Below are 13,933 nucleotides of genomic sequence, written 5' to 3'. Positions count from 1 at the left end.
GACGGGTTCCCCAGCGGTCGAAGCGCGGAGATACTCCTCCGGGAGTCGATTCCTAGCGCTATATAAACTCACAATTAAATTAAATTAAATAATGACTCCTTGATGCAAAGCAATGCACAGCAGCACAAAGTGGTTTTTGCACTAGGAAGTGCGTTACATTTTGCACTTCAGTTGGGAACAACCAAAACAGGTCATGCATCCAAAAAGAACACAAAATGGCACCTGGGTTAGTTTTTTAGTGCAGCTTGCTGGTTAACATGAATACTAAGGAGATGCACTATTTTATTTATATAAAAAAAGCTTGCCATTCACCTATGCAGAGCTATCACAATACCTCAAGTGAAGTGTACGCATGGTCCTGGCAGTCATGTATGAGACTCAGCCCTTGTCTCATGTTCACAGATATGTTATGGCTATGCCTCAATGAGAGCAAAACATCTTTGCGAACAGGTCACTTACAAACAGCGCATCCTGTCCACCGGGAGGCCTTAACGTTGTGGACAGATGGGAAATATACGTCATGTTTTTGTGCCTGCGTTTAGCACCTTTTCACCAGCCCTCTGGCTGGGATGTCTTTTGATACCACTTCTCCCTATCTTTTGTTCATGTTTACAGTGTGCCTTGGGTGATGAGGTGGTCATCAGATCTTGACGCAATTGCCAATAAGAGATGAGGCAATGAAACATGCTTACCAGGCCTAACTGACAGGCTGTAAGATGCACAAGTTGTTAACCATGTGTCTAGATAATATATGCAGTTGCAGGAAAGCATGGAGGGTTTCTGGGACGCATTTGTAAACCAGTTCAGGACACAGAAGCTTTAATGACCATTGAGCAGGGACGAAACATGAGTAAATTACACAGCACTGCCAATTCCCACTAGTATTTATTAGCCACTGAGCTGGACGGACTGAAGATCAGATGGGCAGCCCGCACCTGCACTCCTAGGAGTACACCAATGGCGAGACGTCTTTTCCACTGGAATGATCATCCAGTGTCGCCATCTCCGTTGCTTGGGTAAGGTTTCTCCTATTTTCACAGCATAGTAGCCACAACTGTTCACGGTTGCTAAAGATAGCACTGAACACTCTGTAGAACTAGACTGTAGATGGTCTGACACTCTTGGAGTTTGGGATAATGGACAAAGAGTTACAAGTAGGGTACACATAGGATGCTAGAGCATGGACATTATGTATTGACAACTAAATCTCCAAATTTTTCTATGAAGAGGAACAGGTTAGGCGGGGAAGTTTGTTAATATCCAGAGACGTGTGTGTTTGTGGGTGTGCATAAAGACTCAAGGCATTCTGATCCAGGAACACCCATTCCCCGCCCCACGTCCTGCCGGTGCATAGATTAACTCACACAAAACACTTTGTATGAGAGTCAAGCCTTTTATGAGCCTATCACCAATTTTTGTTAACCATGTGTCTTCCAAAATTGTTTTTACAATATCAAAAAGTGCATTTGAAGTGCAAGCTAAACATACATGCACAAATAGCTCTGTCAAATATGCCTATAGTATTGAATGCTTGGACATGTGTGTGCTATAAAGGAGCACAAAGTAGATGTGTGAGCTTGTAAATACAAATTTGACAAGATGAACACACTTATGTTTAAAATGGGTGCCTTTATTCTGATAAATCTAAATCGATTAACATAAAACGTAATAGTGCTGTGGTCAGCAGAGCTTTTTCAGCTACTAGTTTCATCACAGGTTCACAAAGAGATGCAAGAGGGTTCCTTGTTATGAAACACTCAATGTTCCTACTCCAAGGAAGACAAAGGGTCTCATTTCTTCACTGCAGCCATTAGGCATGGGCAGGTTGCTGACGACTTCATTATTGCTTTCATCGTAAAAAAGTACCTGCTTCTGGTCACAATCTAAAAGTGACCCAACTATGTCAGGGGTATCTCCCATTGCCCGTGGATAAGCAAAGATTCCTGCATCAGTGGACAAGACAAGTGGGCCCTTTCTGGTCGCAGATATAGCTGCAAACCCTACAAGAAACCCTCCATCCCCGCTTGCTTTGAAGAAGTGTTTCCCGCTGGTGTACCCAGTGTCACCCAGGACGCAGGGATCACTGTCAAATCGTTCTGTGTTGTTGTCAAGGTCCTGCTTGGTGCTATTAAAGGTCACGCTCTTCAAGTCATCCGACAGGTAAAGAAGAGGATGCGCTGTCTTTGGATCCAGTGCCACATTCTCTGAGGAGGAAAGGAATTAGGTACAAAGGAGATAAAAAAATAAAACTAGAGTTAAACCAGAGAAATTGGAACGTGATGAGAAAAAGCAAACATTTTCACTAGAATTGCCATAGAACAGCAACTTTGTAGCATTTTTGTATGTGTAACAATTGAGTGCACATTACTTAACATTTGCGTTTGAAAAAAAGTATAGGAGTGACCTATGTGGAGTTTAGAGAAAAGTGCATATATTTAATATCTTTATTAGCTACTCCCTCATTCATTGGATTCTTGAAGGACTTCAAGCCTGGATTGGCATACTATGGAGCATCATTTTGGGCAGTTGCTAGTGCGGGGAGAGGTCACTGGTAATATTCCACATTTTCCAAAGACGTACTCACTTCTCTCCATGATGAAATAATTCCAACTTCACACAGTTTCTTGTCATTCCAGAGGAGATAGAAAACTTGGAAATACATCTTGCATGAGTGGGCTAGTTCCTCAGAAATCACACCAAATCATTTTTGGTTCCACAGAACGATTTATAGACTAAGGAAATTGGAATCCTATTACATATCGCTGTTGGACGCACAATGTCCAAGGGGACTGAATGATGAAATTTATGTACATTTACATTGAAATTAGTTTCTTCCTTGTCTGCTTGTGCCTGCAAGCAATCTTTGTAATATTAATGGTGATAAACATTTATTTGTACATTTTTCTTTCTCTCGAACGGTTGTATGCGATTTCATAGAAAAATGATTTCATGGAAAACCATTACTGAGAAACCATTTCACATAAACTGTTTAATGGAATGTTTCAAAATGAATGCCATTCACCATTTCATAGAAACCAACTCATAGAATGCCTTTTTCTTCGAAATTGGCTTTTGCATGCTTATTTTAAAAGTGTAAATACAATAGTTGCATCCATTCCTTTCCCTACACTCGACCTATCCCTGAAACAAAAAACCCTCATTACCTCTAAACTTCACCTATTTCTGAACCCTAAAACCATTTTAATCCTAATTGCCATCCATCTCTGACCACTTAAAACCCCTTCCCACGCCCAAGCTCCACCCATCCTCAAACCCTAAAAGCAACCCTTACTGCCCTTTATCACCACCCATCCAGGAGTCCTAAAACCCCTCACCATCCATAAACTACCCAACCCTAAAAAACCCTTTCTACAACTAAGCTCCACCCATCCTCGAATCTTTAAAACTTCTCTAACTCCACCCAATCCTGACCCTATAAACACTTCACCACTCTAACCTCTACCCATCACAACTGTAAAACCCTCACCAGCCCAAGATTCTGCACATTAAGCATGGGCGAATTTTGCGAATCTCGCATTCGCGAATTTTGCGGATTTGCGAACACGCAATCCGCAAAATCCGCGAATTCTCGCGAATTTGGTTTTTTTTGTGTTTGCCACTCTCTGTCACCACTGCCACTCTCTGACTACTCATGCCACCCTCTGGCCCACCCATGCCACCCTCTGTTTCATCACAGCACCCTCTGGTTGTCCAGTCAGTGTACATTATTGTGGCAAAGCAAAGCACACCTTCCCTGCCTCAAGTGACCTGAATTAATTTGGGGCTGATTAATGTGTCACAGAATATTTTTTTAGCTGGCACCTGCTTCCTTAGTGCTTCCTGATTAGTGATCTTTTGCACTTGCTAAGTGCTTTCATTGTTGCAAAATTAGTTACAACACCTGCCCTGCCCCAACTGACAATAATGAATTAGGGGCTGATTAATGGATTTGAACTTCCAGCCTGGCTCCTGCTTGTCTCCCTTAGCTGTAATTCAGGACCTTTGTGGCATATGTGTAACTATTCTGAGGTTCAGAGCAGGGTCACATAATAGTTGCAACTGGCAACTGAACTCTGGAGGGCCCCCTCAGGAAGCACTACAGGAAATGGCTACTAATGATGAGCCTGAACTTTTGAACCTGGTAAGTAGTTTCAGTTTTGCTAAGATAGTATTTCTGCAATTTAGCGCTTATTCGCGGGGCGCGAAGTTGTACTGGGAAGCCGCGAACTCACACGAACAGTGCGAGCAAGCCATAAAATCCACTGCTCGCGGATTTGGCGGGAGATTCGCGAATCTCGCGGATTGCGAATTTACCGAAAATCGAAACGGATTTTCCGCCCATGCTTACTGCACATCCATGAACCCTAAAAGCTCTCAACACCCCTAAACCCCACTCATCCATGAACCCTAAATTCTCCTTGTCACCCCTTAACTCCACACATTCCTGATACCTAAAAAAAGACCTAATCACTCCTAAACTCCACCCAACCCAAAACCCCTCTGCACCCTAAACTCCATCTAATCTTACCCTAAAAACTATTCACCAGCCCTAACCTCTACCCATCACTGAACCTCGAAAACATTCACAAGCCCTAAGCTCCACACATTTGTGAGCCCTTGCGGTGCCTGAACTTCACCCAATCTTGACACCTAAAAACCCCTGACCACTCCTAAACGTTAGCCATCACTGAACACAAAAACCCCTCACTACTCCTAAACTCCACCTAGGTTTAATGTATTTTGGGATTTTTCCTTGAATTTAGTTTTCCATGACTTGGTTTCCTGTAATATGGTTTCTCATTTTTGTTTGCCATTAATTTACACACATTACTATGGAACAAGAATCATGGGACTTAGAGGAAACTTTATATGAAATGGAGAATGAGATATATCAACAGATATTCCCAATCGGTAGTCATCTTCACCAATCGAACCACTGTCATATTATCTTCCCTTTTCCCAACTTTGTGCCCTGGCTGGAATCCGAAAGAAAGATAAATATAAACCAAGACATAAAAAGACATACAGAAAACCATCCATGCTATAGTGATACTGCTGTGTGAGAGTGCACTTTTATATAGATTTGATAATGATGTTAATTTGCGTTATACGTCTTAATATATACAAACATAGTTTTGGCCCAATGTTTGGATAGAATAAAGTGCTATGCCTAGATTTTAGGCCTCAATGTGAGTTTGTAGGCTTTGTTTTAGAGCAAGGTAGCAGGAGTTGTATGTGCTGAAATGTTTTTCTGGTCAAACTGAATCCCTTGTAGGGAATTTTCCCATTAATTTCAGTGTTTGCAGTTGATGAAGTCTGACTACAGGATGATCCTGTGCAAGTACCATTTTGGTGGTATTTTAAAAGGTAGAAGAACTGAAGCTTTCATGTTGCGTAATAGCACTAACAGGAGTATTGTTTTCAGTCCTGTGATGCAAAATGCAGGACCCAATGCATAAGCCCCTATATTCTCCATGAGCTTCTGAAGGCAGAAAAAGTATAAAAGACCCTGGTGGAGCAGCATGCAGGTGCACAGAAGGTGTATTAGGACTCTTCTCTTCAAATAATACAATCTAATAAATAATGTTGCAAGGGAACTAGGGATGTTAGACTATTTGGTTATAAATGTGCAAAGAACACTGCGGTGGGATTTAGCTTTCACTCATTTTATTTTTGATCAGAGGTATTCTTTATAAGATTGCTAATTTTACTCATTTATTTTGCACAAGAATACCTCATTACAATATACCACTGTTGGTGTGTGCTTCTGCAGGTGATTACAAATGACCCCCCCACAATCAACACACAAAGTATTAACCGAGAGGTTTGTCTGATTTTAAGAACTCCCGTTACATATGGCAATAAATCATTAGGAGGCATGAGAAACATCTGTCAATTTTCATGTCCTCAACAAAGGTTACAGTTTCTTTTAGGGCTTCAGGAAATCTACCATATGTGACCCCCAAATAACTGGGGTGCTCACAACATGTCACCCAATGTACTCCCACACGCTTAGATCTCTGAGACCTTACAACCCCCCAAAAATTGGTTAAACAATGACTGAATTGGAGTTGTCTGAAGGCATTTCGCTTCTTCAGAAATATAAAAAGGTCTCCACTTGAACACCCAGCTACTAGTTTCATTGCGGACTCACAGAGCGATGTTAGGGTGTTCCTCGTTATGAAACATTCAATTCTCCCACTCCAAGGAAGAAGGGTCTCATTTCTTCACTGCAACCAATAGACTTATTATTTGCAAAATGCAGTCACTCACATCTGAAGTACATATTTAGGTACTAACTGATAAATTAGAAATTCCCAAATATGTGCACCGCGCTCTTTCTGGACATTTAAAAGAATTAGTATTCCCATTATGGCAGGGAAAAAAGTAGTGGGAGTAGATCCAGAAGATATGACTAAAGTATTCTATTCTTGGATTGCTATGGAAGTTTCTAGTCAGCAGGGTTATCCACCAACTACACTCCCAAAGATCCTTTTTGGAACATTGGTATTAACATACCTTCAACCCATTGTAATGGAGGTGGGGAGGGGAAATGTAAGCAGCAAAAGGAGGAAAAGAGCCTCTAGACTGTTAACACTCATACCCCTAGCATTGAATAAATAGTTTGAATAAGACATACTAGCTTTAAAAGCCTTAGTTTTAAATTCTTCTTCAGTGTTGTAAATGTATCATCTTAGGAATGTTATTTTTCGGATTCGAAACTGCTGCCATGCCAGCACATGGTCCATGACACTGTGTAATAAATCTATTGCTTCATGAGAGCATGTCATATTATATTCATCCTTTTAGGTGTCAGTTGGGGTTATTACAAGTGCCCTTATGCACTTGTAATATGATTTCAAGATCTCCTGGCCACACTGGCGATAAATAACTCTTCAGTTCTAGTCCTAGGGGACCTCAATTTCTGGCCCAACAACCCCGCTGAAAATTCTCATTCTAAGGACATCACTGATCTCATGACAAGTCTTAATTTCACACCCCACATTCACAGTCCCACTCATACCCACGGTCATATGTTGGACCAGATCTGGGCTTTAAATGTCCCCACATCACTCCCCATCGTTTCCCCCTGCCCCTGGTCCGATCACTCTCTTATTTCATTCTCCCTTGCCCTAGCCCCCGAGGCCAAGCCTTTACTCAGTAAGAATATCTGGATCAGGAAATGGGGCAAAGCTGATATGCCGTCCTTTTACTCGTCCTTGGCTGAGACCAGCCCTGACCTCTCAGGCCTCACAGCCCCAGCTCAGCTGGCAACCATTAACAACTGGTTGACCCAATCGGGCGATGAATTCGCCCCCCTGAGACGGATTACGGTTAAAAGGGCCCATGCAGCTAATAGATGGTTCAACTCAGACCTCAAGGCAAAAAAGCTAGCTGCACGGAGAGCTGAGCGAGCTTGGAGGAGAGCTTACTGCCCTGTACTGAAAACTGCATACCTTTCTGCCCTCCAGGCCTATAAAAAAGGCATTCTCGAGGCCAAGACTGATTTTTACTCCAACAGGATATTAGTGGCAGAGTCCCAGTCCAAAGAAATTTTCGCCACTGTTCACGAATTAGCTTCATCTGATAGAGCCACGGCAACGATCCCCCCTTCCCAACATTTATGCAACTCGCTCAATGAATTCTTCATTGAGAAGGTTGCAAAGATCAAAATCAATATACCCCTCCCTTCACCAACATTCGTTAACCCCTCTCCCCCACCCACCGCTTCTAAATTGACCTGCATTCCTCCATAGTTCATGGACTCACTTCCTCCGTCTTCGGCCCCGCTCACGTCCTCAGAGAAATTTTCCTGGCCTGCCCTGCCCCTCCCCTCACACGACTCACTCAGCAATGGTGTCGTCCCCAATTTTCACAAAGCAGCGGTTGTTATTCCAATCTTAAAAAAACCTGGCACCGATCCCTCATCCCCTTCCAATTATCGCCCCATTTCCCTGCTGCCCTACGTGGGAAAGGTTTTGGAAACCCACGTCACCAGCACCCTGAGCGACCATGTGGAGGCAAATCACTGCCTCTCTCCCCGCCAGGCGGGCTTCCGACCTCTACACTCCACGGAGAAGGTAGTTATTTTGGTAATGGATGGACTTCGTGAGGGCATTGACACCAATTTCCCGTAGGCCCTCATCCTCCTGGACCTGTCCGCCGCCTTTGACGCGGTGGACCATTCCATCCTTCTCACCCGTGTCAGGGCGGCGGGCATAGAGGGCTTAGCCCTCTCATGGCTTGAGTCCTTCCGGTGCGACAGGGCTCAAGCGGTCCACCTTGCTGGCTTCACTGCCGCCTCCCATAAGGTGGAGTGTGGCGTCCCCCAGGGTTCATCACTTTCCCCCCTTCTGTTTAATTTATACATCTACCCCCTCATTTTTATGTTACAGCAGCTGGAGGTCACGGTGTTCAATTACGCCGAAGACCTCCAGCTAATCTTCAACCTTTCCCATTCCCCCTCGTCCGCTCAGAATGTTCAAACTGTTATGCTATTCATTCAGGACTGGATGAACTGCAACCACCTCAAGCTCAATCCAGACAAGACTGAGCTGGTCTTGACTGGAGGTGGTTGCAGTCCATGGTCCCCATCTTTTTGGCCCTCATCACTTGGTGGCCCCCCACTCCCGGTCCCTAAAGTCAAAACCCTTGGGATTCTGCTCAACTCTCAACTTTCTGTGCACTCCCAAGTCAGTTCGGTGGTATCCTCCTGCTTCTTCTCTCTTAGGGTAATCAGGAAAATATCCATTTTTTTCTCCCTTCCGGCGCTAAAGGTTATTGTAATGGCTATGGTGCTCTCGCGCCTTGATTATGGAAACATAATCTACAACGGCGCGCCGGCCTACGCCATTCACCGCTTGCAGCTAGTGCAGAATCAAGCTGCCCGCCTGATTCATGGACTGCCCAAATTCCATCAAGCCACCCCATTGCTGAAGGCACTGCAATGGCTGCCCGTGAGAGAACGGTCCCTATTCAAACTAGGCTGCCTCACTTTCCAGGCCAGGATGGGCACTGCTCCTGAGTTCATTTGCTCAGCTGTTAGTCCCTACTTACCGGGCAGAGAACTCCGCTCTACTCACATGGCACTTCTGGCCACACCCCGCTTTAAGAAAAAAAAAAGCTGGCGTGGCAAAATTTGCGGCCCTTGCACCGGTGTTCTGGAACTCCCTCCCCCTGGCGCTCCGAACTTCTTCCTCTTATTTAGAGTTCCGGAAAAACCTGAAAACGTTTCTTTTTTCTAGTGCTTTTTCCACCTAGTATGTCCTCTCCTGCTGCTGTTTGCTGGTCGTAATCTCCAAAGCGCCATGAAACCGCTTGGTATAAGCGCGCTCAATAAATGTTTTTAAATTCAAACTTAAATTCAAATTGTTGGGTTACCCATTACATTTATGATGAAGTACCCGTCAGCCAAACTCCAAATTAGCCTTAAATCTAGATCAATGGCCTAATCACCACAGTGTCAAAGTACAAGGTTTTACAAATTGTGATGAAGAGCATGTCTGCACATGAACTGATGTTGGCAGGTGGTAATCTGGTCAGAAGGTAAGGCACAACCCTTTTGAAATTTGAAAAGAAAATCTTCAAGATTATCATTCCCTGTCCAGAGTCTTTTAGTGGCTGGGGTTTAACTGTGAGAAAACGTCAGACTCAATGGTATTGCTAAATACAGGGGTTATCTCCTCCTCATGAACAGTACTCTATATTGTTAGGCGAAGCTCTAACAAAACAAAATATAGTTTGCCAAGAAATTAAGAAACAACGGTGTGCGTGGAATGAGACCTTTTGGGAACAATCCCTAAATGTCAAATCTCAGGATTCTGATTTGGGCTGAACCAAGGAACGTTTCTTGACATTTTGTGTATTTGAAAAAATATATAATGTTGATCCAATGATAAGAAGGATGGAGTCTTCAAACAGCCGAAAACATATATTAAGAATACATTAACTCAAGAGTACTGCTCTGGGATTTATGACAGTACTATCCACATTGGAGGTGTAGATGTAATGAAGAATGAGAGCTAATGTTTGGACACAGAATAGCAACACGGAAACTTGCAATAATTATTAGATGAACAGTGATAATGTTGATAATAACAATAAGAATACTACAAATAAGAATAGCGCTACTAATAATACTAATAATACTAGGAGCAACATTTACAATTACTAATATTAGCAATGACTATAATAAGTTACAAACAATAATAGTAATACAATCATACTAATCATAACTAAAGTAATAGTGATGACAAATATGTTAAATAATGTACTGAGACTTGTTTGCATTGGTGATTAAAATGAATTGGTTATGTACTGGGTTATTTGTATTTGTAAGATTTAATATTGATTATTTTGTTAATCGGAGTCAACGTCTAGAGGTATTATTTTAGACAACAACCTTACCTTGATACTGATGGACATTTTCTGAAAACAAATGAAGACAATGCAATATATTACTGAAAGGCAGTTGTAATAGAAAATCTAAGAATTTCATTCTGAAAATAAGATTTTTGAATCCCAATCGCTCTCCGTAACACATTTGTGTCGCTTTCACTTGCAGTAAGATGTTACAGTTGCTCAAAGCAATGCAAGATTCATAAACCCCCTATGGACAGTGTTCAATTCCAGTTGGACTTAACTAAAAAGGCATTCCCATCTCCTAGGCCAGTGAGTCGACACTGGACGTCTTCCCTATCAGGAAAGAATAGCCCTTCAACTACTACTGCATGGCCATTGAACCACCAGGTGAAACTTCACTGATGAGTAACTCATTTTGGCAGCTCCACAGAAGAATCTTATCACTGCTATGCGAGTGAAGAGCAATCCATAAACAGGGATCACATCAATTCCTCTCCTTGGGAAATGATTCTCATATTAATGTTGGAACGGTAGAGCTGGAAGACTGGAAAGGGGCGACCACTCGGTCCCCCCGAACGTATGGTAGGGGGCCCGGATCCCCCCGGGAAGCCATTTTGGGCGGGGGGGCGTGTCTCGGCTGGTAAGCCCGAAGCGGCATAGCCGGGGCGCGCCTTGTCCCACCCAAGAAAGGTTTGTCCTAGACACATACACCATTGGCCACGCCCCGTAGGCGTACCGGAGGAGGGTAAACTCCCTCCCGAAGAGGAATAAAAAAGCAGCAATCCGAAGAAGCATCCTCTTGTTCCTGTGCTTGGAAGCTGCACCCTCTCATTGCACGTGAGCCCTCGACAGAACAAGGAGCAATTTTTGAGAACTTGTAATTTTTGTGTTTCTATTTCAGCGACTCCGAACCTTCGGATCCAGGACCGCGTTGAGCAGCAAGGGTCGAACATCCGACAACGATGCCTGGCAAGAAGGCCGGAAAGAAGTCGGGGACTGACCAGATGCTCCGCATGCTGATAAAAGATATGGCGAGCATGAAAAAGCAGATGGCGGCAATGAACAATACGGGCAGACCGAAGAAAGTCATAGGCCCAGCATTGCCGGGAGTCGATTCACCCCCGGCAAGCCCGGTTAGTCCAGTTGAGGCCCCGGTACCGATCCCGGACGCGGGCCAACCGATTCCGGTTGTAGTTACGCCCACCAACGAGGAGGATATGCCTCCTGAGTTGGCCGCCCAGTTGGCCGCTTGGCAAAAATACAGGGGGTGCTACGGCACCAGGAGACACGGCCGAAGAGGCCAAGTTGCTAATAAAGCAGTTGCGGCAATCGCGAGATGCCGCGAAGGCGAATCTCCCTCTTGTCCCCCCACAGGTTCCCTCGGAAGGACCAGCGGCTGGCGTTGGAAAAACAGCGGGACCAGCTATGGAGTCGGGTAAGCAGCCATTGCCAATGGCAAGGGAGGGGTCTTTACCCTCAAGAAGGGAAAAGGTGGTCCAACATATTCCGCTGGCCACGAAAGAATTGATTTGGGCTGATAAGTACGTGAATATGTTTTCTCTCCTGACTGACCATCAGGAGATGGAGTATGTTAAAACTCAGAAGGATTTGTGGCACCCGAGTGTGTGGCGAGCCAAAATGGCGGGGTTCAGGGTTGATGAGACGATCTCTAATTGGGCCAAGGCCTTTGCGATGTTTACTGCAAATATTGGGGAACGTAAGCCCGAGGTTTTGACCGAATTGGCCTGCTATCAGGCACGTATAATGGATTTCTATGAAACGTATGAGGGCGATGAATGGATGGGTTATGATAGTAAGTTTCATAAGGCCAAGGAGCACGATTCATCTCTGACGTGGGATTGTCTCGACTCCATCTCTTGGCAGAAGCAGCTCCTGCCGGGCGCGACAAAGTCCTCTTCGCTGGGCGGGAATGGGTCGGCGCCCTCCCGCCATCAATCTGCGTCGCCCTTTCGAGCAGGCCCCGCTGGTGACCACCAACCGAGGGGTGGTGGGAACGGGGGTAGAAAAGGGGTCTGCTGGAACTTTAACAGAGGCAAGTGCACGAGGCCACAAGGGACGTGTAAGTTCAGGCATGAGTGTGCAGGGTGCAGACATTCTTCACACCCTGAGAGTTCGTGCAGAGCCAAGAATGGTGATACAGGGGGTAGAGGAGGGGCCAAGCAGGTATAATGTCGACCATGTGGTATCGCTACCTACCCCTGTAGATATCATGGCAATGATCCCCTGGCTAAACGAATACCCTGATCATGTCTCCGCTGGGGTGTTGCGGGACGGCTTCTCGTATGGTTTCCACATCCCGGCGGGGGATTTTCGGGGGGAATCACTGTGTAAAAACCAACTGTCGGTTCAGCAGAATCCGGCGGTGGTAGAAAGAAAGATTGCAAAGGAGGTTGCTCGTGGCCGTGTCGCTGGCCCATATAGGCACCCGCCAGTCACTAATTTCATTTGTTCCCCGTTGGGAGTAGTCCCCAAGAAGGACCCAGGTGAGTTTCGGTTGATTCATAACTTGTCGGCTCCTAGGGGTCTTTCGGTGAACGATGCGATTGACCCAGGAGTTTGTTCGGTGCGGTACGCATCCTTCGATGAGGCCGTTGCCATGTTGAATCGCCTGGGTCCCGGAGCGCTGATGGCGAAGTCAGATATCGAGTCAGCGTTCCGGTTGCTCCCGGTACACACACGGGATCAGCGTCTGTTAGGTTTTGTGTTTCAAGGATGCTACTACATGGATAGATGTATGCCAATGGGTTGCTCCATCTCTTGTGCTTATTTTGAGAAATTCAGTTGTTTTCTGCAATGGGCGTTCACCAAAGCTACGGGCTATACCCAGGTTATGCACTACCTAGATGATTTTTTGTTCTTGGGGGCAGCCTGTGACACAGAATGTGAGCAGGCGTTACTGGAATTTTGCACGCTCATGAAGCAGTTCGGCGTGCCATTGGCACCGGGGAAGACGGTGGGGCCATCTACTTCGCTCGAGTTTCTTGGAATTGAGCTCGATTCGGTGGAGGGATGCTTCCGTTTACCAAGGGACAAAGTAGCGAAATTCAGGGCCTCTCTGGAACTGTGCATTAGCAAAGAGAAAGTTACTCTCCATCAGTTACAGCAAGCAGTGGGCCAGCTTAACTTTGCCCTTAGAGTGATACCAAAGGCCCGCCCCTTTTCCCGCTCTATTGCACAAGCCATGGTTGGTCTCAAGGAAGGACACCACCGCACAAGACTGTCTGTAGAGGTTCGCCAGGATCTGCGCATATGGTTGGCATTTCTGGCAGATTTCAACGGTCGAGTGGTGTGGGGCAAGCCACCAGCGTCCTCGGACGAGCTGGGTTTGTGGACCAACTCGGCAGGGAGCGTAGGATTTGGCGCCATCTTCGGTAATCGATGGTCGGCGCAAACATGGCCGGCGTGGTGGCACACCAGTGGGCTCACAGGTAACATTGGGTTTCTTGAGTTGTTCCCCATTTTTGTGGCTCTGAAGGCATGGCCGGAAGAGTTTCGTGATCGCTCAGTGGTGTTTTGGTCCGACAACATGACCGTAGTCGAATGCATAAAT

At 45.3% G+C, this 13,933-nt stretch overlaps 1 protein-coding gene across 2 annotated transcripts in view; it reads right to left on the bottom strand.

Moving 5' to 3' along the window:
• Positions 1–1,609: 1,609 nt before the first annotated feature.
• The window catches only part of LOC147748172 (butyrophilin subfamily 2 member A2-like), a 154,928-nt gene continuing 142,604 nt past the window's right edge, over positions 1,610–13,933 (bottom strand). For both annotated transcript variants that reach the window (XM_086959079.1, XM_086959080.1), the window contains exons 16-17: positions 10,408–10,428; positions 1,610–2,204 (exon numbers count right to left, since the gene is read on the bottom strand). In XM_086959079.1, the coding sequence (XP_086815205.1) occupies positions 1,747–2,204; positions 10,408–10,428 (479 nt within the window). In that variant the 3' untranslated portion in view covers positions 1,610–1,746. The remainder of the gene's footprint in view (positions 2,205–10,407; positions 10,429–13,933) is intronic.

This window comes from Lissotriton vulgaris, chromosome 1_1, assembly GCF_964263255.1.
Source record: "Lissotriton vulgaris chromosome 1_1, aLisVul1.2, whole genome shotgun sequence".
Lineage (NCBI taxonomy): Eukaryota > Metazoa > Chordata > Amphibia > Caudata > Salamandridae > Lissotriton > Lissotriton vulgaris.
The sequence above is the reverse complement of the archived record's forward strand: the minus strand, read 5'-3'. Positions and strand labels throughout refer to the sequence as shown.